The sequence below is a fragment of the Pseudorasbora parva genome, chromosome 19 (assembly GCF_024679245.1).
Source record: "Pseudorasbora parva isolate DD20220531a chromosome 19, ASM2467924v1, whole genome shotgun sequence".
NCBI lineage: Eukaryota > Metazoa > Chordata > Actinopteri > Cypriniformes > Gobionidae > Pseudorasbora > Pseudorasbora parva.
The window spans coordinates 41,830,611-41,844,330 of NC_090190.1; the positions used below are offsets into that span (position 1 = coordinate 41,830,611).

The 13,720-nt window shown below is 42.2% G+C and overlaps 1 protein-coding gene across 1 annotated transcript; it reads right to left on the minus strand.

Moving 5' to 3' along the window:
- Window positions 1-1,649: 1,649 nt before the first annotated feature.
- Window positions 1,650-12,431, minus strand: LOC137047334 (TGF-beta receptor type-2-like). The gene is made up of 4 exons (XM_067424939.1): window positions 12,237-12,431; window positions 8,644-8,794; window positions 6,471-6,652; window positions 1,650-2,240 (listed from the first exon to the last, which is right to left on the minus strand). Exons 1-4 carry the CDS (start codon window positions 12,295-12,297, stop codon window positions 2,089-2,091), a joined length of 546 nt encoding a protein of 181 aa, XP_067281040.1. The 5' UTR covers window positions 12,298-12,431; the 3' UTR covers window positions 1,650-2,088.
- Window positions 12,432-13,720: the final 1,289 nt, after the last annotated feature.

Sequence of the window (13,720 nt, forward strand, 5' to 3'; positions counted from 1 at the left end):
GTGCTCATGGAAGAGATGAGTTTTTGCCTGTCCCAGGTAAAAACCTTTCTAACACAACCGTCCCCAAATTTGGTTATAAATTTTCTTCAATGAAAGGTCAACATCATTTGGTTCACCATTAGTCACTAGTGTGGATATCATCCCCTTCATCTTAGATCTCTGCAATAATAATCAGGGGAGCGATGGGTCTTTTGTAGACTTTGTCCTTTATCTGCACCTCTGCTGTTCGTACTTGATTATCAGTGCCAGACATTTACAACTCTCCCGATCTGCCAGAATGAACGGGGTAACTGGGGGTCAACAAGCATTACAACTGTTCCTGGTTTGATATCTGCAGATGGATTCTGCCACTTTTCTCTGGCCTGCATTTTTAGGCAAGTAGTACTTTATGAAGGAAGTCCAGAATCTGTCAGACAATACTTGTGAATGCCTCCATCTCTGGATATATGACTCCAGACACTGGATACATGACATGGGGAAGGGAACCATTGGGCCACCCCATCAGAAGGAAGTTTGGGGTGATTGGATCTACATGAGCTATGTCTGCTGAAACATACCCAAGTGGTTTGGAGTTCAAGATGGCCGTACTGTCCTTATAGTGACCATTTTGGAGCCCAGAGTGGTATAGAGAGCAGCCTTAAATGAACTAATCTGTCGTTCCCACACCCCTCCGAAGTGTGGAGCAGCTGGAGGATTGAAATGGAAGCTAATCTGTTGTTTCACTAACTGCTGTTGTAGATCACCACTGAGCTGACTGAAGGCTTCCTTAAATTCTTGCAAGTTGGTGCCTTGGTCAGAATATAACTCTGCAGGTTTCCCACGTTGACTAATAAACTGTCGTAGTGCCTTGAGAAAGGCATCAGTGTCTATGGATGTAAGTACCTCCCGATGCAAGGCCCGGGTAGCCTGGCTCTGTCCTCCTACATACTTCCGCTCAATTTTCATTTTCCTTCAGTACTCCGTCTGAGACTGTGGTGTATTCTTAGGTCTTCTCCGAACAATTTTTTACCAGTCCAATCAGCGAACAGAAGGAGTGTCTGAGAACGATGACGTTGATGTCGAGCGCTAGTTTGAGATGTAGTTCAGTAATGGCGGCGGAGAAAGATGCGAGCGAAACCATTCAGTCCGTTGTGGCACCGCTGCCGAATATCCAGGACTTAAAGCCGAGCAAGAACAGTCTTCGCTGGGGTTTGTTGGTGGCCATGATTTTGTGGCCCTCCTCCCCACGGGGTTCGGGAAAGTTTGATTTTCCAGCTCGCTCCGTTAGTTATGAAGGAGTTGCTGAAGCGATTCGGACGGTAACTGTTTCTCGTGGGGTCGGAAGGTTTTGCCATCATTTACAGCGGCTAGTCAGTTATTTTATTGCCGTCCGTCTCCTACCTGCGTAAAAATCCCCGGCCGAGTTACCTCCTGCTTTTGACAAACACCAAGGTCGTGTTGATGTAACAGCTGTCCGAATCCACATCTCTGAGTTTTCAAGAATATATCACTAAAACAATTCACTGTTTATAATCCTTTTTGACCACTGCAGAGCACCTGCAAAACTTAAAATGCTGGCAAGTATTTAGAAGAGCAATATATTTCATCACCGCTCAAACAAATTAAAATAAAAGCACGTAAACATTTGAATTGGTCCGTTATTTATAGTAGCATTTATTATCATACCAAGCATGACATTTTATTTACAGCATACAATCATACGGACCACGTGAGCAGTGCGTTCCCGATCACAGAACTCTCCTCTCCACCATGGCGTGAATAAATCACAATCCGAATGCACGAGTTTTAGGTTTTATCACTGAGGTGGCATGCACATGTGCACTTTATTTTGATGGGTTTCCATGTGTGAACAGGCGAAGGGCGCATGACATACATCACGACCAAACGTTAGCGATTGGTTATGGCAGATCCAGAGTGGCTCAGGGCAGATCCAATAGTTTTAAACTTCAACGGAGTACCCGCCTTTGCGGAAGTAAACACTTGTCAATGGAGAGTGGCCAGACTCTATATACAAATTAAATGTACAAGAGTCTGGTAAGACCAGGCTACATTTCACATATTTTTGGTTCAGATGGTTGGTGTCAGTCGTCACTGATTTGACTTTTTGTGCTGCCGACACACATAGAAGAAGTAGAAGAGCGTGATGAGCGGGACGACCACGGCCACTGAGAGAAGCAGAATGACCAGCAGCAGAGACAGGAGATTCTTCAGATCGTCTCCTGGAGAAACCAGACCTGCATCTGAAGACAAGAGGAGAATTACTACTTCTGTCTTTAATTTTATTCTCTAGAGAAACATATTATGCTCTTTTTTACAAGATTTAATAAGTCTCAGGCATGCCCAGAATGTGTGTGTGAAGTTTCAGCTCAAAATACCCCACAGATCATTTATTATACCATGTTTTAAATAATGCACCTGTATCTTTAAATGCAAATGAGCTGGTGCTCCACCCCCTTATCCAGAAGAGGGCGGAGCCTGTACAGCTCAGGTGCTAATCTAAAACATCTGTTTGGTTTTGATGATCATCTCTATCACACTCACGTGACACTGCAGTTCTTCATCATCTTATTGCACTTATTGCAAACACAAACACAGTCGGTTATGTTCAATTCAGTTCACATTTATTTGTATATCGCTTTACACAATATCGTTCCAAAACAGAAAATGCATGCTCCTACATTACAATTTAAAGTGATTTGTCCACGTTATGTATTTCAGAAATGCACATATACAAAGCATGTTAGCTAACAATGCATTATTAATCAATATATTAATTAAATTAAGGCACATAAATAAGGGAAAGTGGGGATCGAAAGTTTGGACACCCCAAGTAAAGATTTGTATTAATGTGCATAAAGAAGCCAAGAAAAGATGGAAAAATCTCCAAAAGACGTCAGATGACAGACTAGACATTCTTATAATATGTTAAAAAGTTAGATTTTATTTCCATCATTTACACTTTCTAAATAACAGAAAACCAAAAAAATGGTGTCTGCAAAAGTGTGGGCCCCCTGCAGAGTTAATACCTGTGCTGCCCCCTTTGGCGAGCTGAGACATGACAGTGTCATGGATTGTTCTCAGTCATCGTCTGGATAGACCAGGGGATGTCCATCTCAGAGGTTTTAAATGCCCAGACTCATCTGACTTTGCCCCAACAATCAGCACCATGGGTTCTTCTAAGCAGTTGTCTCAAAAACCGAAACTGAAAATAGTTGACGCTTGTGGCAAGGGGGGCGTGGTTCAGCGAGGTCTGCAGCGAGAGAGAGAGCTGCGGGACGAGCGGTAATTGAGTGGATTGGACGCAGATTAATAACACCTGTATCTTGTTCCAGTAATGAGCGCGGAGAGGGGATAAAACGCCAGTGGAACCGGAGACCAGGGAGAGAGAGAGGGACTGTTGACGTGAGACACCCAGAGACTGAGAAATCCGGAAGCTGGAAGTGCCGACACGGAAGTGATCCTTGAGTTTATGAAAAGTCACACCATTGAGTGTGTTGCTGTGTTTAGAGTTGAAAATAAAAGTGAATACGTCAACAGTCCAGCCGACCCCCGTGTCCTCTTCCTTCCTCACAAACGAACTTTGCTACACTGGTGCTGAAACCCGGGAAGGAAGTAGGACCACGCCGCCGCCATGCAGACGCCCTCCGCCACGCCATTTGCGGACATTATCACCTCCCTCGCGGCCCTCCACCAAGATCAACACCAGTGTAGCAAAGTTCGTTTGTGTCCAGTTTGCGCTCATTTCTGCTCGTTTAATTTTAGTTTCTTTTGTATACGAACACTCTCTGCGTTTAAAACACCGACGAGCTCTTCTGGCACTGCAGGGTTGTGTTTTTGAAAAAACAAGCTCTAGGAGTCGCACGATAACTACGCACACGTTGCGGCATTAGTTTCGGCTTTTGTTCACACAGCGCTCGTCCCGGGTCGAATACCGCAATGTTACTAGGTCCCCGACCCGGGTCGAATTCGGTAATCAATGCCGCCACAGAAGGCGACCCGGCAATGTTCCGGGAATATTGCGGGTCCGACGTGCAGTGTGAAAGGGGCTTAAGAAAAATATCAGACAGAACGGCTTGCAGGATTGTGAGAAAAGCAAGTCAAAACCCACGTTTGACTGCACAATCCCTCCAGAAAGATCTGGCAGACACTGGAGTTGTGGGACACTTGTAGAACCTCTTCTACGTCCTCAACACAAAAATCAGCGTTCAGTTTGCTAACCGATTAGGTTAAAATATAAGTTTTTGGCCGGAATGAGCAAAGGTATGTTTGGAGAAGAAAGGGCACAGAATTGAATGAGGAACCTCTGTCCAACTGTTAAGCGTTGGGGTGGATCGATCATGCTTTGGGGTTGTATCGCAGCCAGTGGCACAGGGAACATTTCACGAGTAGAAGGTAAAATGGACTCAATACAATTTCAGCAAATTTTGGATGCTAACTTGATGCCATCTGTGAAAAAGCTGAAGTTAAAGAGAGGATGGCTTCTCCAAATGGATAATGATCCTAAACACACCTCTAAATCCACGGTGGATTACATCAAGAGGCGTAAACTGAAGGTTTTGCCATGGCCTTCACAATCTCCTGACTTCAAAATGATTGAAAATCTATGGCTAGACCTTAAAAGAGCAGTGCGTGACAGACAGCCCAGAAATCTCAAAGAACTGGAAGACTTTTGTAAGGAAGAATGGGCGAAGATACCTCAAACAAGAATTCAAAGACTCTAGGCCAGCTACAAAAAGCATTTACAAGCTGTGATACTCGCCAAAGGGGGCGGTACAGGTATTAACTCTGCAGGGGGCCCAAACTTTTGCAGATGGCATTTTTTTGCTTTCTGTTATTTTGAAAGTGTAAATGATGGAAATAAAATCTAACTTTTTTTTAAAACTTATTATAAGAATGTCTAATCTGTCATTTGATGCCTTTTAGAGATTTTTCCATCTTTTCTTGGCGTCTTTGTGCACATTAATACAAATTTTTACCTGGGGTGCCCAAACTTTCGATCCCCACCGTATGAGCATGGTCTGTGGTATATAGAAACGAGTGTATAGAAATGAGTTATGTCTGCGAATGTAAAATCACACGTGTGTAAATGGCTGGACTGAGACAGAATTTCCGGCCAGGAAATGTCACACCATCCAGGCCATCCCATACACCCACAACTAATTTTGAAACCATGGAGAACTATATTACCATTAAAAAGGTTTAAATCATTAGGCGGAGGCGATGCACAATAAGTTCTCTCTTGAACTGCACATTCACTTCCATTTTCCCGGATATCTCGATTCTCTCCATCTGTGTGTTTTCTTTCTGGCTACTTTTCTTGTACCTGTCGCTTCTTCTTCAGCAGGTCTACCGTTAGGAACAGAACTGACTCAACGTTGTTGCAAACAACAACAACAATAACAACAACAACAACAACAACAACAAACGTAATTTGTTTGCACCGAATATTAATTTAGGTTAATTCAAAGTTGGTGGTGTGTGGTGAGCATTCTACTGACTAAAAACGATGTAGTTTGCGTGCCAGGCCAGTGTGTGGCGCTGTAATTCTGCCACAGAAATACACTAAAAACAGAGAAGAAGAGTTGTGGCTAGAAGGGGTATAGCAGTGGTCGGAGGTGAGGCAAAATCTCACAATAAAATAACAATAAATACATTTACTACTTAACAGATGTGTTTTATTAACGCCTACACCTACCCCGACCCTAAACACACCCTTACAGTAATGCAGATACGGTAATTAAATGACGCGATATTGATGTGCCCATGCCCAGAGCCCGTAGTTGTATCCCTTAACTCTTCACCGTGCTGGACGTAGTGTGATGACATCTCCATTTCAGAAAATATACGGATTCGCTGTACACACGAAAACGGAAGATGATCGTTTCAGATTTATCCGCTTTGGGACCCGGTTTAGAAAAATATCGGATTCATGCTTCAAAAACGCCGGATCCGTGTGGACGATACGCTGATACGGTACAACATTTATATACAGCTAAACGCGTCTCCGTGTGGACGGGGCCTGAGATTACATGAAGAAACTGAGACAAAATCCACAAGAACTGCCCCAACATCTCCAAGACGCTTGAAGAAACCCTCCTGCAAAGCTCCCTGAAAAACTATGAGCAAGTCTACCAGGACAAAAGATGTTTAAAACACCAAACACTGATTTGATTTAGTTATTAAGATTTTTTGTTTAACAAAATCTATTTAAGACATAATTTTTGAAACCATTCTCACTTAACAGCATTTTTACAAGTGTGTGAAACTGTCGTCAGTCCTGTAGCTTTGCAGGAGGGTTTCTTCAAGCGTCTTGGAGATGTTGTGGCAGTTCTTGTGGATTTTGTCTCAGTTTCTTCATGTAATCCCAGAAAGACTTTACAGCTCACTGTGGACACCACATAGAAGAACCATTTTTGGTTCCCCAAAGAACCTTTTCAGTCATTTGAGAGTGTTAGAGTCTCTGCACTCACCGTCAGTGAAGATGAGCCGGTCGTTACACTCTTCTTTATTACAGGAGCAGATGTAGAAGTCGTCCTCCACCCGCTTCATCACACACCGGCTGCTGTTGTAGTCCGTCAGATTCTGACCATAAAACGGCAGCGCTGGATTGTGACACATCGTCTCGACAGTCGTGTTCCCTTCACTTCTCCTCCTAAACACAACATGAACAAAATCTGCTCATTCTGGGATTATCCATGTGAGTGTCACTCTCTACTAGAACCTCAAAGACTTTTTAACCAAGTCAGCCTCACCGAAGGACAGTTGATGTCACTGATTTAAAAATCTAAATTTCTATTTTAGTTCAAGTTTTAATCAAGCATCTGCGTTAGTTCAGGCAGGCCACATAGTCAAGCTCCGCTATCAGCTGATCCAATTCCCATTCACTCAATTGGCAACTCTCAAACAGGGCGTCGTACTCAAGTGTAGCTTTAGTTCAGTCTGTCTGCTTTGCAACCTCCTCCCCAGCTACTCCTTTACTGCGTTTAACTTAATCAGTGTCAATCGTGTCATTGATGCATGTTCTGTTCCTAATGGGGGATTTAAGATGCCTTCCTAATTTAGAAATTTGGGAGGTTGTCCCCAGAAGTTGCTGTTCCCTAGCCTAAAAAATCTAGACGCCCCCTAGCGGCAGCAAATCTAATCTGCCCGTGAGTGGCGTCTAGCAACTCTCAATACCCTTCTGAGCTGTAAACGCCAAACTCTGGTCGGGCCAATCACATCGTGTATAGAGTCAGTGGGCGGGGCTTACAGTCGCATTGCGCTTGCGTGCTTCTAGTAAACACAGCAGCTGGCAAACGGATTGAGCTGTCAATGGAGAGTTTCCGGACCAAACATCCTAATGTGGGTCTGGCTGGTCAGGCTAGCTGTTAAAATAATAATAATAATAATTTGTTCAATTTATATAGTGCTTTTCAAGTCACTCAAAGCGCTTTACATTGAAGGGGGAATCTCCTCAACCACCACCAATGTGCAGCACCCACCTGGATGATGCGACGGCAGCCATTTTGCGCCAGAACGCTCACCACACACACACCAGCTGATTGGTGGAGAGGAGACCGAGTGATGAAGCCAATCAGGTTATGGGGATTATTAGGAGGCCATGATGGACGGCGGCCAATGGGCAAATTTGGCCAGGATGCCGAGGTTACACCCCTACTCTTTATCGAAAGACATCCTGGGATTTTTAACGACCACAGAGAGTCGGGACCTCGGTTTAACGTCTCATCTGAAGGACGGTGCTCTTTGTCAGTATAGTGTCGCCATCACTATACTGGGGTTAGGACCCACACAGACCACAGGGTGAGCGCCCCCTGCTGACCTCACTAACACCATCACTATACAGGGGCGTTAGGACCCACACAGACCACAGGGTGAGTGCCCCCTGCTGACCTCACTAACACCATCACTATACAGGGGCGTTAGGACCCACACAGACCACAGGGTGAGCGCCCCCTGCTGGCCTCACTAACACCATCACTATACTGGGGCGTTAGGACCCACACAGACCACAGGGTGAGTGCCCCCTGCTGGCCTCACTAACACCTCTACCAGCAGCTCCTGGTTTTCCCAGTTGGTCTCCCATCCAGGTACTGGCCAGGCTCAGCCCTGCTTAGCTTCAGTGGGAAACCAGTCTTGGGCTACAGGGTGATATGGCTACTGGGCTGTTCCCTGTCTTGGCTTTTGATGGAGCTCATGAAAAAGATGGGGAATTTAGAACCGAGCCATTCAGCCAAATGTAAATTAATGCAAAATACGCAATCAAGTTATGTCTATGGTGTTTTTTGACTCAAGTGGACCTGTCTGAAATAATTTTGTCGCACTTTTCACTTTCAGTGAACTATAATAACCAGCTTCTCAGATGTTTCTCCAGAGGAAAAGACTCTCAGTAATCTCACGTGTCTCCTCCAGAGATTCAGAGGAGATCAATGTCTCAAGCTGTGCTCAGATTCACCATGATATAAACGCAAAGAGTGTAGCTTTCCTGTAACTCAAACAGTAGAGCATGGTGCTAGCAACACCAAGGTCATGGGTTCGATTCCCAGGGAAAGCAAGAATTGACAAAATGTAAAATGTGTACCTTGAATGCAATGTAAGTCGCTTTGGATAAAATGTACATAAATGTAAAGAGTAGCGTTGACGTACCAGGCACTGACACACACCTCGACTAGATCCTCACAGATGTACGTGATGTCACAGGAGGATTCGCAGATGCCGGTGGGGTTACATGTTGTCGACTCAATGTCGCACCCCTTACAGAGCTGCCTGAGTCTGTATTTCATTTCGAATGCACTCACTGCAAAAACACACAAATGATGATTATTATAGCATATTTCAGGATAGGAAACCACAGGCACTTCACATCTAACAAACGCCAACACACACACACAGACTTACACTCACTCTGATGCATATTAACATAGAAAGCGCATGCATGTTTCTGCTCTGACGGCATCTCATTCATTATGGAAATGAAGTGACATGACGTGTATCAATGTGCGGTGTCCCGTACTCAGAATTTGTGCTCTACAAAATGAGGAGCAAAACAAACAAGGCATGGACGGAGCATCAAGACCATTTTAGGCAAAATTATGGAAAAAACAACATTTCTAGGATTGACTCGCTTGTCAGGTTTGACCAAAAGTGCTGGGACCAAATTAGTGTGTTATTGTCAGTGTGACATAAGAGAGAGTTTGGTGTCAATATTCAAAAGCATTGCAGTTACAGCTTTGGATCTTTTTTGTTGTTTTGCAATTAAAATGACGGCCATGTTTATTGAGGTCCGTAATAAACTATGATAGTGACTGAAACAAAGACAGCGTGTGTACACGCAGACCAACAGTACTGTAGTTTCATGACAATTTCATGTTTTGTTCAATTATATCCCCACCTTTATTGTAAAGTGCCCCCAATACATAATCATGTCAAATTTGGAAAATATCTTTCCGTTTAGGAGTTTAGGAGAAAAAAAGTTTTCCTACAGTGTTTTCGACTTGATCGGAGTAACGATTTAGAAGACATTTGCAAATGTTTTTTAAAATGCTAAACCACAACATTGGACAAACCAGTGAAACATATGTTTGGTATCGTTGGACTCTATGGACTCTGGGAATCTAAGGAGAAAATCAAATACGTCATCTACATCCAATGTTATAAGGATGTAAATATTTTTCACCACTACAAGGTGCTACCCTAAAACTTTATAGGCTCCTTCAGGGCATCGTGCCAATGACCCATTTCGTAACGATATGCTAATGTGTTCATAAAATGCAGAATTTTTCTGCAAAATTAGATATCATTCGACTCGTCATGTTGCCCCAAATCTTAGCACTTTCATGATTTTTGGGAAAACTGTTCAAGTCATCTTCTAAAATAGACCTTTTCATCTCTCCTGAGCTGTAGTTGGCACAGTGCCGAAACACTGCATGTTTCCTCTGGTCATGCTTGTGATGACATGTACAAGACTCGCCTCAATCCGCTAAAGCATTGCAGACTCACGTCTAATTTTGTGTGCTCTTCATCAAAATCATTTGCGTGTTATTCGAGAACAGTTGGGTTTATCAAAATGCTTTTAATAACTTTTCTCCAGCAGGGTCTGAAGATGATCTGAGGCAGTTTTGTTGAACCGTCTAGGACGAGATTTAACAAAGTGAAAGCTTTTTCTAAAAATTCAAAATCGCTGGAAATTTGTTTCTAGCCTTTACAGCCCAAAGAGTTATTAGCACAAACACAAGTGCAACTTTAGACAGTTGGTGTCGCTAGCGGGATTGAGTTAGAGACTCCAAAAGTGATGTGTTTAATGTTCAGCCTCTCCTCTATCAGGGTGCCAAATTTCATAACTTTTAACCATTTGGGTTGCCATAGACTCCTAGCGGGAGAATTACAATAGGTGATAACAAACATGGTTGGGTGTAATTAGTTACTGTAATTGAATACTTTTCCTTTGAAAAAGTAAAGTAAGGGATTCCTCTTAGTTTTTGTGTAATCTAATTACAGTTACTTCACATGTAATGAACTAAATATGGTGTAGACTGTAGAACAATTATACATAATACAATAGTGGAATTAATATCAAAACTTTAAAATGCATGTTTTTATCCTTCTCACGTGTAAAACTTTGGTCAGTTAATAAGAATAATGTAGTTTTATATTTTGTATTTGACTGAATTAAAAGAGCCGTCTCATGTCTATCCTTGAATCACTTACCAAGTCGATGTTGATGCAGGATTAAGAAAGTAATTAGTAATAAGTAATAAAATAGTTTTTGGAGAGAGTCATTTGTACAGTAATCTAATTACACTATTGAAGATGTAATTAGTAACTGATTACTTTTCTATAGTAACTTGCTCAACTCTGATAACAAACCTGCGTTTGGCCCCTAACTAATAAAACAGTAGCAGAATTGGATTAGTTAGTTGTATATAAATGCACACGCAGACACACACACACACACACACACACACTAGGGTCACCATACGTCTGGATTTTAACACCCCTGGTCTGGCGTCTGGCACAGCCTCAAGCCGGACACTCGTCCTCATTTTTGAAGTTGCTCTAAATTGGGATAAAAAACCCGCTCTAGAACCTTTATTGGGACGGGACGAGGTCTAATGCTGTAAGATCTCTGGTCAAACAAATGGCTGAAAGCGGTGTCAAATAAATATCTGACAATTCATTGCTTAAAAACATAAACAAATGTGCTGGCTCTGTCATATCAAAGTTAACATGCCGAAACGTCAAACCTCATTTAATCCAGAATGGACAAAAAGAGCAAGAATTGATATCAGAAAGCAGTACGCCTAGAGACGATTTTCATAGATTCTGCACCCTGGATCGCTGTGAAATGTTGTTTTCAGGCACTGTGCAAGACAGGTTTCATATGTGTATTTCTATTTTTATACATGCATTACAATATTGGGCAAAAATGCAAATATATTTAGGGAATTTCAACTCTTCTCCTTACAAATATATATATATTTGTATCCAACCTGTGTCTGGTATGGCCTTAGGCAATTCCATTATGGTACAATGTTGCCTTGAAGTTTTTTCTTATTTACTCTGATATTTGATGATATATAGTGTAAAGTTCTTGAAAATACATCTTTACTTACCAGTGAAGGTGATTCATATTTTTTGTGGGTGATTAACTGGATGGAAATTAGTGAAAAATGCCATAATGGAGAAAATATGGAGCCACGTGACCTGTGCCCCTGTGCTGAAACAGGACACAAAATGGACCCGTGTGGGTCATGTGACCCATTTTTTTGCACTTTGATTAGTAATGGAGTTCTTCTTCCCTGAGATAGGTTACTTTGAACAATAAATTGGTGTTTTATCTGATTAAAAAGAATCCAAAATAGACTAAATATGAAAATATGTAACACATTATAAACTGGATCAATGCGTTTGTTCAGGTGCCTAGTTAAAGAAATTGATGTTTTCAATAAATATATTTATTTTTTCTACATAAAAATGTAAAATGTTTCAGTTTGTCCGTTGTGGTACAATGTTGCCTTGAGGCAACAAACTTTAAATAAATAAATAAATAAATACAAAAATTATGACATTTTTATTGCTTTTGTTAAAGTGTCCTATTTTAAGCAGAAAAAACATCGCAAATAATTTGTTCCTCATTGAAATCATATTGTGTAGCCTACCATTTGACGCGACGCCTCATCAGTGATGCTCGTCACTTCGCGTCGCGCTGTTTAACGAGACTGAAGCGGAAACTCACTCACCAGACATCATCAGACACACGAGAAGAACCGACCCAAAGCCGACTGACCCGAGCCGCTCCATCACCTCAAAGCGATCGCGCTTGACTCCGGATCGACGCTCTTATATCGGCGCTGTGAGTCTCATTCTCCTCCCTCATCTGAGAAGAAACGCGCGGAGATGCGCATGAGTCACAAACCAGGCAGGAAATGTTCAAGGAGGAGGAGGAAGCATCTGTTTTCCTGCTTTAATTTCTTTTAAAAAGTTACAAAACAACCTGTGTGTTAATACATACCGCGCTCACTGACTAGACAACACCTCTGGGCATCTCTGAAGATGAAGGCACCCTAGATAGACAGCATTTCTGGGCATCATAGTCTCAAAATCAAGGGAGTTGCCTACAAATATAAACAGTATTTAGGCGTTATAGTCTCAATCCTATAGGGAGTCTCATATATAGACAGCATTTTTAGGCATCATAGTCTCATAATCTAGTGGGTTCCCTATGTAGACAGCATTTTTAGGCATCATAGTCTCATAATCGAGTCAGTTCCCTATGTAGACAGCATTTATAGGCATCATAGTCTCATAATCGAGTCAGTTCCCTATATAGACAGCATTTATAGGCATCATAGTCTCATAATCTAGCGGGTTCCCTATATAGACAGCATTTGTAGGCATCATAGTCTCCTAATCTAGTGGGTTCCCTATGTAGACAGCATTTTTAGCCATCATAGTCTCATAATCTAGCGGGTTCCCTATATAGACAGCATTTTTAGGCATCATAGTCTCCTAATCTAGTGGGTTCCCTATATAGACAGCATTTTTAGGCATCATAGTCTCCTAATCTAGTGGGTTCCCTATGTAGACAGCATTTTTAGCCATCATAGTCTCATAATCTAGCGGGTTCCCTATGTAGACAGCATTTTTAGGCATCATAGTCTCCTAATCTAGTGGGTTCCCTATATAGACAGCATTTTTAGGCATCATAGTCTCCTAATCTAGTGGGTTCCCTATGTAGACAGCATTTTTAGCCATCATAGTCTCATAATCTAGCGGGTTCCCTATATAGACAGCATTTTTAGGCATCATAGTCTCCTAATCTAGTGGGTTCCCTATATAGACAGCATTTTTAGGCATCATAGTCTCCTAATCTAGTGGGTTCCCTATGTAGACAGCAGTTTTAGCCATCATAGTCTCCTAATCTAGTGGGTTCCCTATGTAGACAGCATTTTTAGGCATCATAGTCTCATAATCTAGTGGGTTCCCTATGTAGACAGCAGTTTTAGCCATCATAGTCTCCTAATCTAGTGGGTTCCCTATATAGACAGCATTTTTAGGCATCATAGTCTCATAATCTAGTGGGTTCCCTATATAGACAGCATTTTTAGGCATCATAGTCTCATAATCTAGTGGGTTCCCTATATAGACAGCATTTTTAGGCATCATAGTCTCATAATCGAGTCAGTTCCCTATATAGACAGCATTTGTAGGCATCATAGTCTCA

Bases quoted from the DNA above. Each gene is read 5' to 3' on its own strand.
- LOC137047334 (XM_067424939.1), bottom strand. From the start codon at position 12,297: ATGGAGCGGCTCGGGTCAGTCGGCTTTGGGTCGGTTCTTCTCGTGTGT. The intron at 6,653-8,643 runs GTACGTCAACGC...TGTTGTGTTTAG, and splicing joins GAGGTGTGTGTCAGTGCCTG to GAGGAGAAGTGAAGGGAACA. The intron at 2,241-6,470 runs GTGAGTGCAGAG...TCTTGTCTTCAG, and splicing joins CCGGCTCATCTTCACTGACG to ATGCAGGTCTGGTTTCTCCA.